General features: G+C 39.3%; 1 protein-coding gene across 3 annotated transcripts in view; it reads left to right on the forward strand.

Moving 5' to 3' along the window:
- Window positions 1–12392, forward strand: part of CYP39A1 (cytochrome P450 family 39 subfamily A member 1) — a 95317-nt gene that overhangs the window by 66795 nt on the left and 16130 nt on the right. For all 3 annotated transcript variants that reach the window (XM_028097463.1, XM_028097458.1, XM_028097461.1), the window contains 2 exons: window positions 8461–8556; window positions 9417–9505. In XM_028097463.1, coding sequence (XP_027953264.1) covers window positions 8461–8556; window positions 9417–9505 — 185 coding nt within the window. The remainder of the gene's footprint in view (window positions 1–8460; window positions 8557–9416; window positions 9506–12392) is intronic.

The following is a 12392-nucleotide window of genomic DNA, read 5'->3' on the forward strand; positions in this document are numbered from 1 at the left end:
AGCTGCTTTCAGGATTTTCTCTTTGTCTCTGAGACTCGTAAGTTTTACTATTAGATGTCGGGGTGTTGACCTATTTTTATTGATTTTGAGAGGGGTTCTCTGTGCCTCCTGGATTTTGATGCCTGTTTCCTTCCTCACATCAGGGAAGTTCTCTGCTATTATTTGCTCCAATATACCTTCTGCCCCTCTCTCTCTTTCTTCTTCTTCTGGGATCCCAATTATTCTAATGTTGTTTCGTCCTATCAAATCACTTATCTCTCGAATTCTGCCTTCGTGATCCTGTAGTTGTTTCTCCCTCTTTTTCTCAGCCTCTTTAGTTTCCATCATTTGGACTTCTATATCACTGATTCTCTCTTCTGCCTCATTTATCCTAGCAGTTAGTGCCCCCATTTTTGATTGCACCTCATCAATAGCCTTTTTTATTTCGACTTGGTTAGATTTTAGTTCTTTTATTTCTCCAGAAAGGGTTTCTCTAATAACTTCCACGCTTTTTTCAAGCCCAGCTAGTATCTTTAAAGTCATGATTCTGAACTCTAGGTCCGACATCGTACTAATGTCCGTATTGAGTAGGTCCCTGGCTGACGGTACTACCTCTTGTTCTTTTTGCTGAGGTGATTTCTTTCATCTTGTCATTTTGTCCAGAGGAGAATAGATGAATGAGAGAACAAAATGCTAACAGATTTACAATGTCCCCAGCAAATATACTGTATACAAATCAGAAAAGACCTGAAACCAGGGGAAAAGAAAGGGAAAGAAAGAAAAAAGAAAGAGAAAAAAAAAAAAGAAAAAAAGATAAAAACAAAAACAGAACAATACAAAAAAAAGCAGAATGTGATCAAATATGATCAGGCTAGTGCATAGATCAGTGCCACACACTAGATTTTGGGCGTATTTTGGTCTGTTAGAAAAAAGTGCCTCCTAAAATTTTAAAGGAAGAAAGACATATATGTACAAAATAAGGGTTGATACAATGAAGGGATAGAAGATGACTGTAAAGATGAAAATTATAAAAGATTTTATAAAAGGACTTGATAAGATAAGAAGTTGTTTGAAAAAAGAAAGATTAAAAAAAAAGAAAAGAAGGGAGAGAATGTGATCAGGCAGGAGACTAGAACAGAACCATACACTAGTGATTTAGGGTATATTTTTATCTGTTAGAAGAAACTGTATCTCAGAATTTTAAAGAGAGAACAACTTATATATATATGCCAAAAATAAGGGTAACTACTATGAAGGGATAAAATATGACTCTAAAAATGAAAAATAAAAAATGTTTTTTTTTTAAAAAGATTGATAAGATGTTGGTTGAAAAAGGGAAAGAGAAAAAGAAAAAAAAACAGTTAACAAAAATTAACTTTGATGAACTAATGAATCATGGTAAAAAAAAGCTATGAATTCTATGTGCAGTATTCCCTAGCGCTGGAGTTCTCCCGTTCTCCTTGCTCGGTAAACTTGGTCTTGGCTTGCTGGCTGTTCGTGCTGATCTTCTGGGGGAGGGGCCTATTGCTGTGGTTTCCAAATGTCTTTGCCTGAGGCTGAATTGCCCCGCCCTTGTCGGTCCGGGCTAAGCAAGCTGCTCGGGTTTGATCTCAGGAGCTTTTGTTCCCTGCAAGCTCTCCGTACAGCCTTGGAGGACCAGGGCAAAAATGGTGGCCTCCCAATCTCCACCAGGAGGAGCTGAGAACTCGGGGCCCCGCTCCTCAGTGCGCCCCCAGAGAAAAGCAGTCACTCCCTTGTCCCCGGTCTCCGGCCGCACTCCGTGCTCACCCGGCCTGTGACCGAGCGTTTGTATCTCTGGCACCCGACCCCGTGTGGAGTCTCCAAACCCAGCAGATCCCTGCGGTACGTTCCCGCGCCACTCCTCCCCGGGAAGGAAGGGGAGTCTCCCCGGATCTGCCGCCTGTTGGGTCCCTGCTGCAGGAGCAGTGGCCCGACTGGGCCGCGGATCACAGTTTATGGCAACCCCAAGCTGAGAGCCCGCGCCTCGGCTCCATCTCTGCAGCCGGCTTCCCCGCTCCGATACCTGGGAGCTCTGGCGCACTCAGGCTCCCCCGGTCTTTCTGTGACCCCAAGGGTCCTGAGACCCCACTGTCCCGCGAGGGTTCCACCCCCGCTTAGCCACTGGAGCAATGTCCCTCAGCGGAGCCGACTTCTAAAAGGTCTGATTTTGTGCTCCGCGGCTCTATCACTTGCCAGAAGCGGCTGGCGGAGGCCCCCTCCCCCGCCGTCTATCCTCCCGAATATCGCCTCGGATTCACTTCTCCGCATGTCCTACCTTCCAGTAAGTGGTCGCTTCTCTGTTCAGAGAGTTGTTGCTACTCTCCTCTTTGATCTCCTGTTGAGTTCGTAGGTGTTCAGAATGGTTTGATCCCTATTCAGCTGAATTCCTGAGACCAGACGAAATCTGGGTCTCCTACTCCTCCGCCATCTTGCTCTCTTTACTTCTTTATTCTCTCTTCCACCCTCCCTCCTTTCTCTCTCTTTCTCCTTCCTTCCTTCATTCTTTCCTTTCTTCTATCCTTCCTCCTTTTGCTTTCTTTATTTCTCTCTGTGTGTGTGTGTGTGTGTGTGTGTGTGTGTGTGTGTGTGTGTGTGTGTGTGAAAGACCATAAAGAGAAAAATCAGCAGTATGCTTTCCCTCTTCTTCCTTAACTCTTTTCTTTTTCTCTCATTTCCTCTTTCTGATCTCAGATTATAAATTTGTTGTGGCCATTAACATCTCATATTTTTTCAAAGGTAATTTTACTCATTCAAGAATTTTACCAAAAGAAACACCCAAGCTCAAACACATGCACACACATATACACTTGTGCATGTACAACCCCAATGATCCTTTATCTAACTTGCTCCTTGTATGACATCAATACTGAAACCTGTGTTTCATCATAGTATAAATCTTTGATTTAAACATTTTTTAAACATTATTATACTTCTCATGCTCCAGAGTTTTAATATTTATTTCGATGGCCTTATAATAGGCCACTGAATTGATAGCTTAAATATTTAATTATTTCCCAACTCTTGAGAATTTAGCTTGTTTTCCTTTGTGGTTATTTTAATGTGGTAATTATTTGCATCTTTGTGCATAGTAAATTTTTTTAATGATTATTCTTGAAATATGTTTTAGTAGTGGATTATTGGTCCGAGGCAATAAGCACATTTATGATTCACTGCATATAATACTCTTACACAACTGAGCTGTTTTATAATTCCAACATTATGGATTCCCAGTAAAAATTTTTAATTAAAAGTAATAGATGTCTGAAACAACTAGAGAAGTTATGAAAAGATCATAGTCTCTTACCTCCACTTCCTCACATTCACAGTTTCTTCCTAGAGGACATGAGGCCCAGATGGATCCAGGCTCACTCCAAGCCCTAGTGGTGGCTCTCTTAGTGATCAGGCAACCCAGAGACATGTACTCAGGATGCCATCTTCCAAGAATGCTCCAGAACTTCCTTTCCTTATTTTTCGCAATATCTTTTTAATATTTGTAAAAGGTCTTCTGTACATACTATTTCTTTTATAAATAAAATAAATACAACCTTTCCTCCAAGGAAGCGTACACTAATCCCTGTGAACTTCTCCCCTGCAGGGTTGAGACTTTAACTCTGAAAATGACAACTTGCACAGCTTTTTCTTATTATTACGTAAATAAATCATGGTAATTACTTTTCAGGAGCAAACCATTAAAAAAGCTAAAAGAGGAAAATAAAGATTGCTCAAAATTTTACAAGTCTGATAACCACTAAGAACATTTTGGTATTCTCATAATTTCAGATTTTTTTCCTGTAGTCTGTGCATTTTAAAAAATTCAGTTGGGGCCATACTGTGCTAATTTTCTCATAATTTGCTTTTATATTAATAGTAGTTCACCAAAGTTTTCTGTCTCAATAAAAGACATCTACACCACTTTGAATTGTAGCATAATAATCTAATATTGGACATAGTATTGATTTTTAAATCAGTTCCCTATTCCTGAATGTGTATGGCTTCCAGTTGTTTATAAGCAGTGCAAAGATGGGCATCTGTATAGCCAAATCCTGGTACACATTAGTAATTATTTCCTTAGTCTAAATTCATACAATGTGGTCCTTTTAACCTTCATAAATTTTCTAAAACAGGTGGGAAGTCTGTTGAATATATGAATGGGTTCCCAGAAATTTGCATTATAAAAACATTTCAGATGGGGTCATCTGTGTCAAGTAGTGGCAGAGGTTCATGTTTCCTACACCATTGGACAACGGGTCAAAGTTTCATGCTGTGAACACTACAAGTGCTCTCCCACTGCTCTTTCCTGATGTCATCTGAACATGGTCTCATTGTTTATCTTTGCTTTTGTACTTTCTCCTTTCTATATTTTTGGGACAAATTAAAACAGACAAATATTATCTACTTTCTTTGACTTACTCTATTCCTTCTTTTTCTTTATTATACTATCTTTCCAAAACTTTTAAACTTCTACCAGTATTCTCTTTTCAAGGTTGTATACTTTTGGTACACAGTTAATCTGCAAGAATGCCCAGAAAAGAATAAACAAGGAAGTGTTGGAAAATATGAATGATTAAAGACTATTAATTATCTTCTCAAGGTATTAAAACATGTTATAAAACTACAACAATTAAAATGGCATGAAATTTAATAAAATAAAATGGTATGATAAGGTGTCATACTAGATATTCAGTATCAGTATAACAGACTGGATAGATAATACAGAAACAAACCCTTTTGTACATAAGAACGTAATATAGGATAAATGACTCATTATAAGTCAATGAAGGGGAAGAGATTAATATGTGGTTTGGGATGACTGGCTAAAAAGTGGGTATTTTTTAACTTTCAGAGTAGCAGTTCTCAAACTCTTTGTTCTCAGCATTGCTTTGTACACGTAGAATTATTGAGAACCCCAAAGAGTGTTATCTATGTGAATTATATCTACCGATATTAATTTTATTAGAAACTAAAGCTGAGAAATTATTATATTTATTTGGTAAATAAAAATAACAGGAAACCTATTACATGTTAAAATAATAACATGGTTTTATGAAACATAGCTGTATTTTCCAAAAAATAAAAAATGTAGAATAGCATCATTTTAAGTTTTTGCAGATCTGTCTAATGCCTTGCTAATAGAGGACATCTGGATTCCCATAAATGTGTCTGGAATCAATCTGTTGTGATTTATTATTTCCGTTCATGAAGAAAATCCACAGACGTCACTCTCATACCTCACTGAAACTCAACAGTGGGAGTTTCTCTCTCTCTTTTTTTAAAGATTTCATTTATTTATTTGAGAGAGAGAGAGAGAGCACGAGCAGGGGAGGAGACAGAGGGAGAGGGAGAAGCAGACTCCCCACTGAGCAGGGAGCCCGATGAGGGGCTCAACCCCAGAATCCCGGGATCATGAGCCAAAGGCAGACGCTTAACCAACTGAGCCACCCAGGTGCCCCAACAGTGGGAGTTCCTTAAAAGTTTGTTGCAATCTGAAATATCAGTGAATTTTTTGTACTCAGTTACATGAAAATCCTTTGGTTTATCCTATACTTTGAATGAGTCTTTTACCCAGGAATGATTTTTGACCTCGCAGAGCCTCTGAGAAGGTCTTGAGAACTTCCAGAAGTTTCTAGACCGCCTTTGAGAACCACTATGTTAGAGAGGAGAGGGCTGCCAGAGCTTAGGGTTCATCAATGAAACCACAAAAATGAACGGATTTGAATATATCGCATTAAAATTTAACATGTCTTTTTTTTAAAGTATAATCCAAGTTAGATGTAAATCAAAAATTATGAACAAATATAAGTACTACACAGGGGTAAATAGTTTTAATATTTAAAGAACTCGCAGATCAATAAGTAAAGCATGAATATCACATAGATTAATGAGGACAGGACATGAACACAAGAGTTCATGGGAGAAAATAACATGGAAAAATGCTCAACAAAGATGGAAAAATGTATATAGAAACCAAAAATAACCTATTAAAAATGTCAGATTGGCAGAGAAGAGGGCAATGAAATTGACATTCATATATTATTACAGGTAGAAATATATTTAGGCACAAGATTTGAGGGAACAGTTGAGCAAACCGTATTAACAGCCTTCAAAAATATCCATGCCCTATGTCTTCTGAACATCTATGTTAAAAGATTTTATATGAAAAATGCTTTGTGGAAGAAGATGCTTTTGATGGCATTTATTATAGAAAAAAACCTAGGGAGTGATTAAATTATTTATGGTTTAACCTACCCAGTAAAAGATTAAACAAACATTGGAGATAAAACTTCACAATGCGTCTACTATATAAAGGAAAAAATACTTATGCTATAATATTAGATGAACAAAGTAAGATTCAAAAGTTAACTATTCAGCATGATAAAACTATGTTTAACAACAACAACAAAACACTAAACTGTTTGGTAAAAGTACTGGAGGGAAGTCTAGCCAGTTGATGACTGTTTTTTGATGTTAGCACTCTGGTTGTTTTCTAGCTTTTTCTATTTTTCTGAATTTTCTAAAATTTTGACAGCATTTTTTATCATGCAAAAGTGTATGCTCTTTAATTTTTTTTAAGAGATTTTATTTATGTATTTTGAGAGAGAGAGAGCACACATGAGCTGGGGGTGGGGGGGCAGAGGAAGAGGGAGAGAGAGAACCTCAAGCTGACTCCACGCTCGAGTGGAGCCCGACGTGGGGCGCTATCTCAGACCCTTTATGCCATTCATCAGCCCGGCATCTGCCTCTGTGACAGGAATTTTTTCTGGTCTCCTCCATGTTGCTAATGTTAATTCTGTTACTGAGATTCCATTTGAAGTCTTTTTCTAGCCGGCGTTGTAGGCTTCGGCAGCCAGTAGTCTCCAACATAATTATGGCTCAACAGCCACTAAAGGGGCCTGTTTGGTGTGGAGGAGAAGGGCAGCTGTTGGCCTACCTGGAGCCCTGGCCCAGGGGTCCCCAGCCCCGCCTCCAAATACACATCAGGGCCCTCAGCAGCTGATCTCAGAGTCAGCCATGAGCTCTCTAACCCCAGTTCCAGGAGGGGTAGAAGAAACAGACAGGCTTGGGATCTTAAAAGTCTTTCCCTACTTCAAAAACGGTAAGAGGGCACCAGCACAATCCTCGCTCTCTTCCCAGTTTGAGAGCTCTCTCCGGCGCTTCTGGCACTGCAACTGCCAAACCTCAAGCAATATTCAGCCCCCACTAGAGCCAACAGGGCTTCTCTTTGGTTAAAAAATGATGACCCCAGGGCGCCTGGGTGGCTCAGTCATTTAAGTGTCTGACTCTTGATTTCAGCTCAGGTCATGATCTTGGGACCGTAAGATTGAGCCACGTGTCAGGCTCCGAGCTGGGCATGGAGCCTGCTTAAGATTCACTCTTTCCTTTGCCCCTCCCCCACCTCTAATTAAAAAAAAATGATGACCCCCCCCTTCCCATACACCACTTCCTGCTATCAGAAAAAGACATGTTTTTAATTGTAAGGTGCTTACATTCTAGATGCATAAGGTAAGTGTTTTGCAAATATCTTGAGGACATTTCAAAATCCCACAGGGTTAAATAGGTAAGTGGCTTCCAATGATTGGTTCTGGGAGTTACTAATAAAATGTCTCTGTCTCAGTAAAGCTGACAGCCATCTAATGGCTACACACTATGGGAGAGCTCTTTGTCCTATGGTTCCTGAACATGATAATGGAAGAGTGATTTTATGACACGATTTTTAGTTCTCAGAATAATTTATGTATCATGAAAACCTATGATAACATAAACAGGGAAGGACAATGCAGACTCTTCTGCTTGAGGAAACACACTGCTTAGCCTCAGTCCCACAGCCATAGCGATCCCAAACACAAAATCAACCAAAGAAACACACAATACTCGCTTTGTCCTATGTCTTCCTAACCAGTTGCCTTCATATTCTTTCTGCCCTAACAGTTGCTTCAGGAGTGAGGAAAAAGAAAAGAGAGAGAGAGAGAGAGAGAGAGGATCCACTGTCTCTTCCTTGACACTACCATGAGTGTCCTAGGGACAGAACACCCACTGCCCTGTCCTCGGTCCTACTATTGCCAGTGTCCTGTCTCAGATTTTTCTGTTCCACAGTCACAACCTGGGGGTCCACTGTGGTTCCCATCATCAGAAGCACTTGCTGCAAACCCCAGTAGCGAACATCAAAAGCTGCATCACAGCAGACATATACTAGTTTCTAAAATTTTCTCATTTATCTAATATTTTTCCCGTGTAACCAAACTTAATAGTCACATGTAACTAATCGTCAGAATTAGAACATAGCCATCACCTAAGTTGGAAAATAGAAATGATCCTTCCAGGAAAGAGTTAGATTTTCTCACCATTGATTATAAAATGTATGTGTCTTCCCTACAATATAGTTGGAGCATTATTTTTAATGACCCAAACTCTCCTGAAAGTAGATTTCAAAAAAATGACTTGAAACTGATTTTTCTATCGTAGAATTACACTATTCCTTCTGGTGACTTGTTGATGTTGTCTCCGTTTTGGCTGCATAGAAATCCAAAATATTTTCCTGAACCTGAATTGTTCAAACCTGTAAGTTATCTCTTTCAATATACATTGTCCTTTGATTTTAATTTCTTTTAAACCAGGAGTATGAATTCATAGATTAACTATCCCTCTATCATTAAGCAGCCCTATTCTCTGGTAACTAACAACCAAGTTGACTACAAAGGAAAAATTAGACTTGTAATATGGATGGTATAACACAAATGAAATAGAAAAGTTTTTGAGTAAGATTCACCAACTTTAAAATAAATGACCTGAAACCGGCAAAGTACATGACAGTAAATATGTCTGGTTCTGATAGAAGACTTATTTTATATCTGTCAGGCAAATTGGTTTTGTTACTGGTTTCCAAGGAGTATAACAAAAGAAAAACAAGGCAAGTTAAAACTGCTTTGCTGTATCTTAAAATTGGGGAGTTACGGGGCTGAGCAAAATCTTAAGAGTTCATTTAGTCCATTCTCTGCCTTTAGGTAAACTTTTTAAAAAATGGCATCCAAATGTATTCAGTCCACATCCCAAGTTCCCTCCACTAAGCAGGACTGCCAGTAACTGACTGAATTTATTACCAAGGGCAATTCTGTGATGGAGCCTGAGACCTTATTATAAATAGTCTTCCTTTTCTGAGGTCAATTCCGTGGTTGATTTACATTATCATTTACATTTACCACTTAACAGAATTCTTTTTAAACCTTTTTTATTTATTGGTTCACATTCCAAAAACACAATTGTGTCTGATATTAATAACAGGTTGGGAAAAAATTACCAACAGCCCTGCAACTTTATATGCAAGGATTAGCTGTACAAAGTCATTTTTAGCCTAGAGAAATAAAGTTAAGCTTATTTATATAAGGCTGATTTGGAAAAAAAAAAATGCTTTCTTCCCACAGGAACGTTGGAAAAAGGCAAATTTAGAGAAGCATGCTTTCTTGGACTGGTTCATGGCATTTGGAAGCGGGAAGTACCAGTGTCCTGGAAGGTCAGTGAGACAGCTGAGCACATTTCTCCAAAAAGTCTAAGAAAGATGATGGCTCTGAGGGGGGAAAATTTTGGCTTAATCACCCTTTTCTTTATTATCTAACTACAGGGAGATCCAGGAGACCGCATTTTGTTTAGTTGGCTAGTTGCATTGTGCGATATCTTTGTGGGAATGTCTACAGTGGCTTCTGATGAACCTCATGAGAACAAAAATATTATAATTGCTGCTACATGATGAAAGCAGGATTATTAAAATGTTTTTTAATAGAATGGATTAGAGTGGGGCATAACTTAGGTTATATAATCATGCTTATGTTCCATGTGGGAGACATGGAGTGGTAGGATCCACCAGATTTGGAAAATAATTAGAAATGGGATCGATCGAGGGGAAGGATTTGTGGAGGACGGTGGCTTGAATGTGGGTGGCTGGAAGACGTGGTGGAAATAGAGGAATCAGGAACAAGAGCAAGTTTGGTGGACAAGATGTTAAGTTTTCCTTTGAAAACTGCTTAGTCTGAGATGTGGCAAATATGTATCATATAACCAAAATCTGTAGGTTAGGTCTGAATGTTGAATAAATGTAACAATAAATAAAACCTCCATAGTCTAGTTTTTCTGCTTTTAAAAGTCCTTAACTTTTCTATTTAAGTAGCCAAACCATGAAACATTGTTCCTAAAGACAGACAAAGCAGAATTTTTCAGGAAAGTGATGACTTCGTTTGGACAGTGTTCTAGCAAGATGGATCTTTGCACTAGAAATTTAATCCCACAGATCTTTAGTATAATCCTCAGAAAACTGCACCCATTCTAAATTTGTATACCAAGAGCCAGTTTATTTTCTCATGTACCAAATACTTAGTGAGTCAGAGAAAATTGCCTTTAAAGTAGCTGACGATCAAAGTTCATCATGAACACATAGCCTTATGGCCTTGCAGCTGTCACCCCTTGGAGTTCTGGCCACTGAGGCAGTATGAGAACCCCTCTCATTAGGGAACACAGAAGGTTTTGCTGAATTTAGTAAATAAGTATTCAGTGCTGCTATCAGCTGCCAGCCAAAAATCAGAATGGAAGAATATTGTTCCTGCTCTGAATAATGGGAATTCTGGAAATGTGTTTGGAGGAAAAACCTCTGCTAAGCACTTCCCCATTGCTAGGAAGCCCTTGGAAACAGGTAGGAAGGGAACTCTTCACAGTAATTCTATTGCTGAAGAAGTCTGGTAGTTTTGTAGAAAAACAGGAGAAAGCAGCAAGAACTACCAGACTTTTTCAGCTATGGTAGCATGCAGAATGAGAAGTTTGCCTTACAGTGGACGTTCTCTTCTTAAACTATGAATTTAAATGAAGGAATAGAACAGGGGATTTCCAGTGTTCAGTGCATATCTCTGAGAGTTGATGATCTCAACACAAAGGAATGTGCTTGCTATATTGCTCTTGCGTGCGCAGACACACACACACACACACACACACACACACACCCCTCCATCCAACAGCCTTAATTTCCCTTGCTTCCCATCCCTGCAAGAGCATGCCTGGTTGGCTGTCTCATGGTGGTCGTTGATATGGGTTACATTCCAGTGTAAAACAATAGCCCTGATCTTTGGCAAGATACCTCACTTACAAAAGCTTGCTTGGTTAAGAAGAGGGTGTAGTAAGAGTAAGTCTACAACACTTGAGAAGTGGAAATGAAGCGTGGATTCCTCAGGAGTAGAAACTGTGATCTCTACTTTTTGTGTATGTGTTTGGGTCCTTCCTATATCCTGGGGCAGTACTAGCAACCCTTGTATTGAATTACTAATGAAAATTACACAGTGATGGGAAAATCAGTTCAAACATAGGTCCGGCTGAGAGTAGATTAATAGTAGTAGGGTTCAACCTAACAGATATCTCTGGAGCACCTAATATTAGTATGTTTATTCTTCCATTCAGTAAATATTTACTGAGGGTATGCTCTATGCCAGGATAGGGGTCTAGGAGCTACCTTGGAAAACAAAATAAGGGATGAAGTCCCTTCCCTCAAGGAGGTTAATAGTCTTAACTCCAGTCACTTCAGGAACCACTGGGGAAATTCAAAGACACATAACATTCCTGAGTCGCTTATAAGGTAGCTGGGGAGATGAGACAGAGCAACATGAAAAACAAGCTCTACTTAATAGCATAAGATGACCCAGGAGAAATGCCAGATGACATATGTACATAATAAGCACCGTCGGAGTTTTGAGGAAGAAGATTAGAAAAGGCTTATGGACTCGATGAGAGTCATCAATAAGCAGCACAGAGGAAAGCTTACCTTCCCAAGGGGCAGTGATATCAAAGTTTGAGGGGAGGAAGAAAAGTAAGCACTCACAGGAATGGGATGGAATGCAATGTACCTGTAAGTTGGGATTTGTGAAGCTCTGTGTACAATTGTTTCTACATGTTTATTTGAACGATAATACAATCTTAATAACTGTGCCTTATTCAGTAAAGTATCCTTGCAGTACTCGGAGAAGTACTTGTATACTTAGAAATAGCTGAGTGCTTTAGAGGAGGGAGCACACTCAAATCTCTGTGGATTTCACGGTAAGTTGCAAATTCAGTTTACTCTGAGGAATTTGTTACATAAACAAATGCATGCCCTCAACTCCGGTTGTTAAGTAGACTTGAACAAACTGTATTTACTTACCTAATTGTTTCCTAACATTTTCAGTATGCGGTGCACATGTCCTAGGGGGGGCCTATAAAAAAGAGTTGGGAGTGAGGGTGGGAAGGGGTAGATGTGGTCAAGTCCCAGACAGAGTCAGGCTGCCAGACCCTTTTATGAATTGTTAGGCCTGCTTCTCTCTCTTACTGCTTTACCGAGGAGCAGTGACTTGCTGAAAGGAGCCCAGAAACCACTGGCAAAATTGCAG

Source organism: Eumetopias jubatus, unplaced genomic scaffold, assembly GCF_037043125.1.
Source record: "Eumetopias jubatus isolate StellerSeaLion01/CBP00866 unplaced genomic scaffold, mEumJub1_p1.0 scaffold_6, whole genome shotgun sequence".
Taxonomy (NCBI): domain Eukaryota; kingdom Metazoa; phylum Chordata; class Mammalia; order Carnivora; family Otariidae; genus Eumetopias; species Eumetopias jubatus.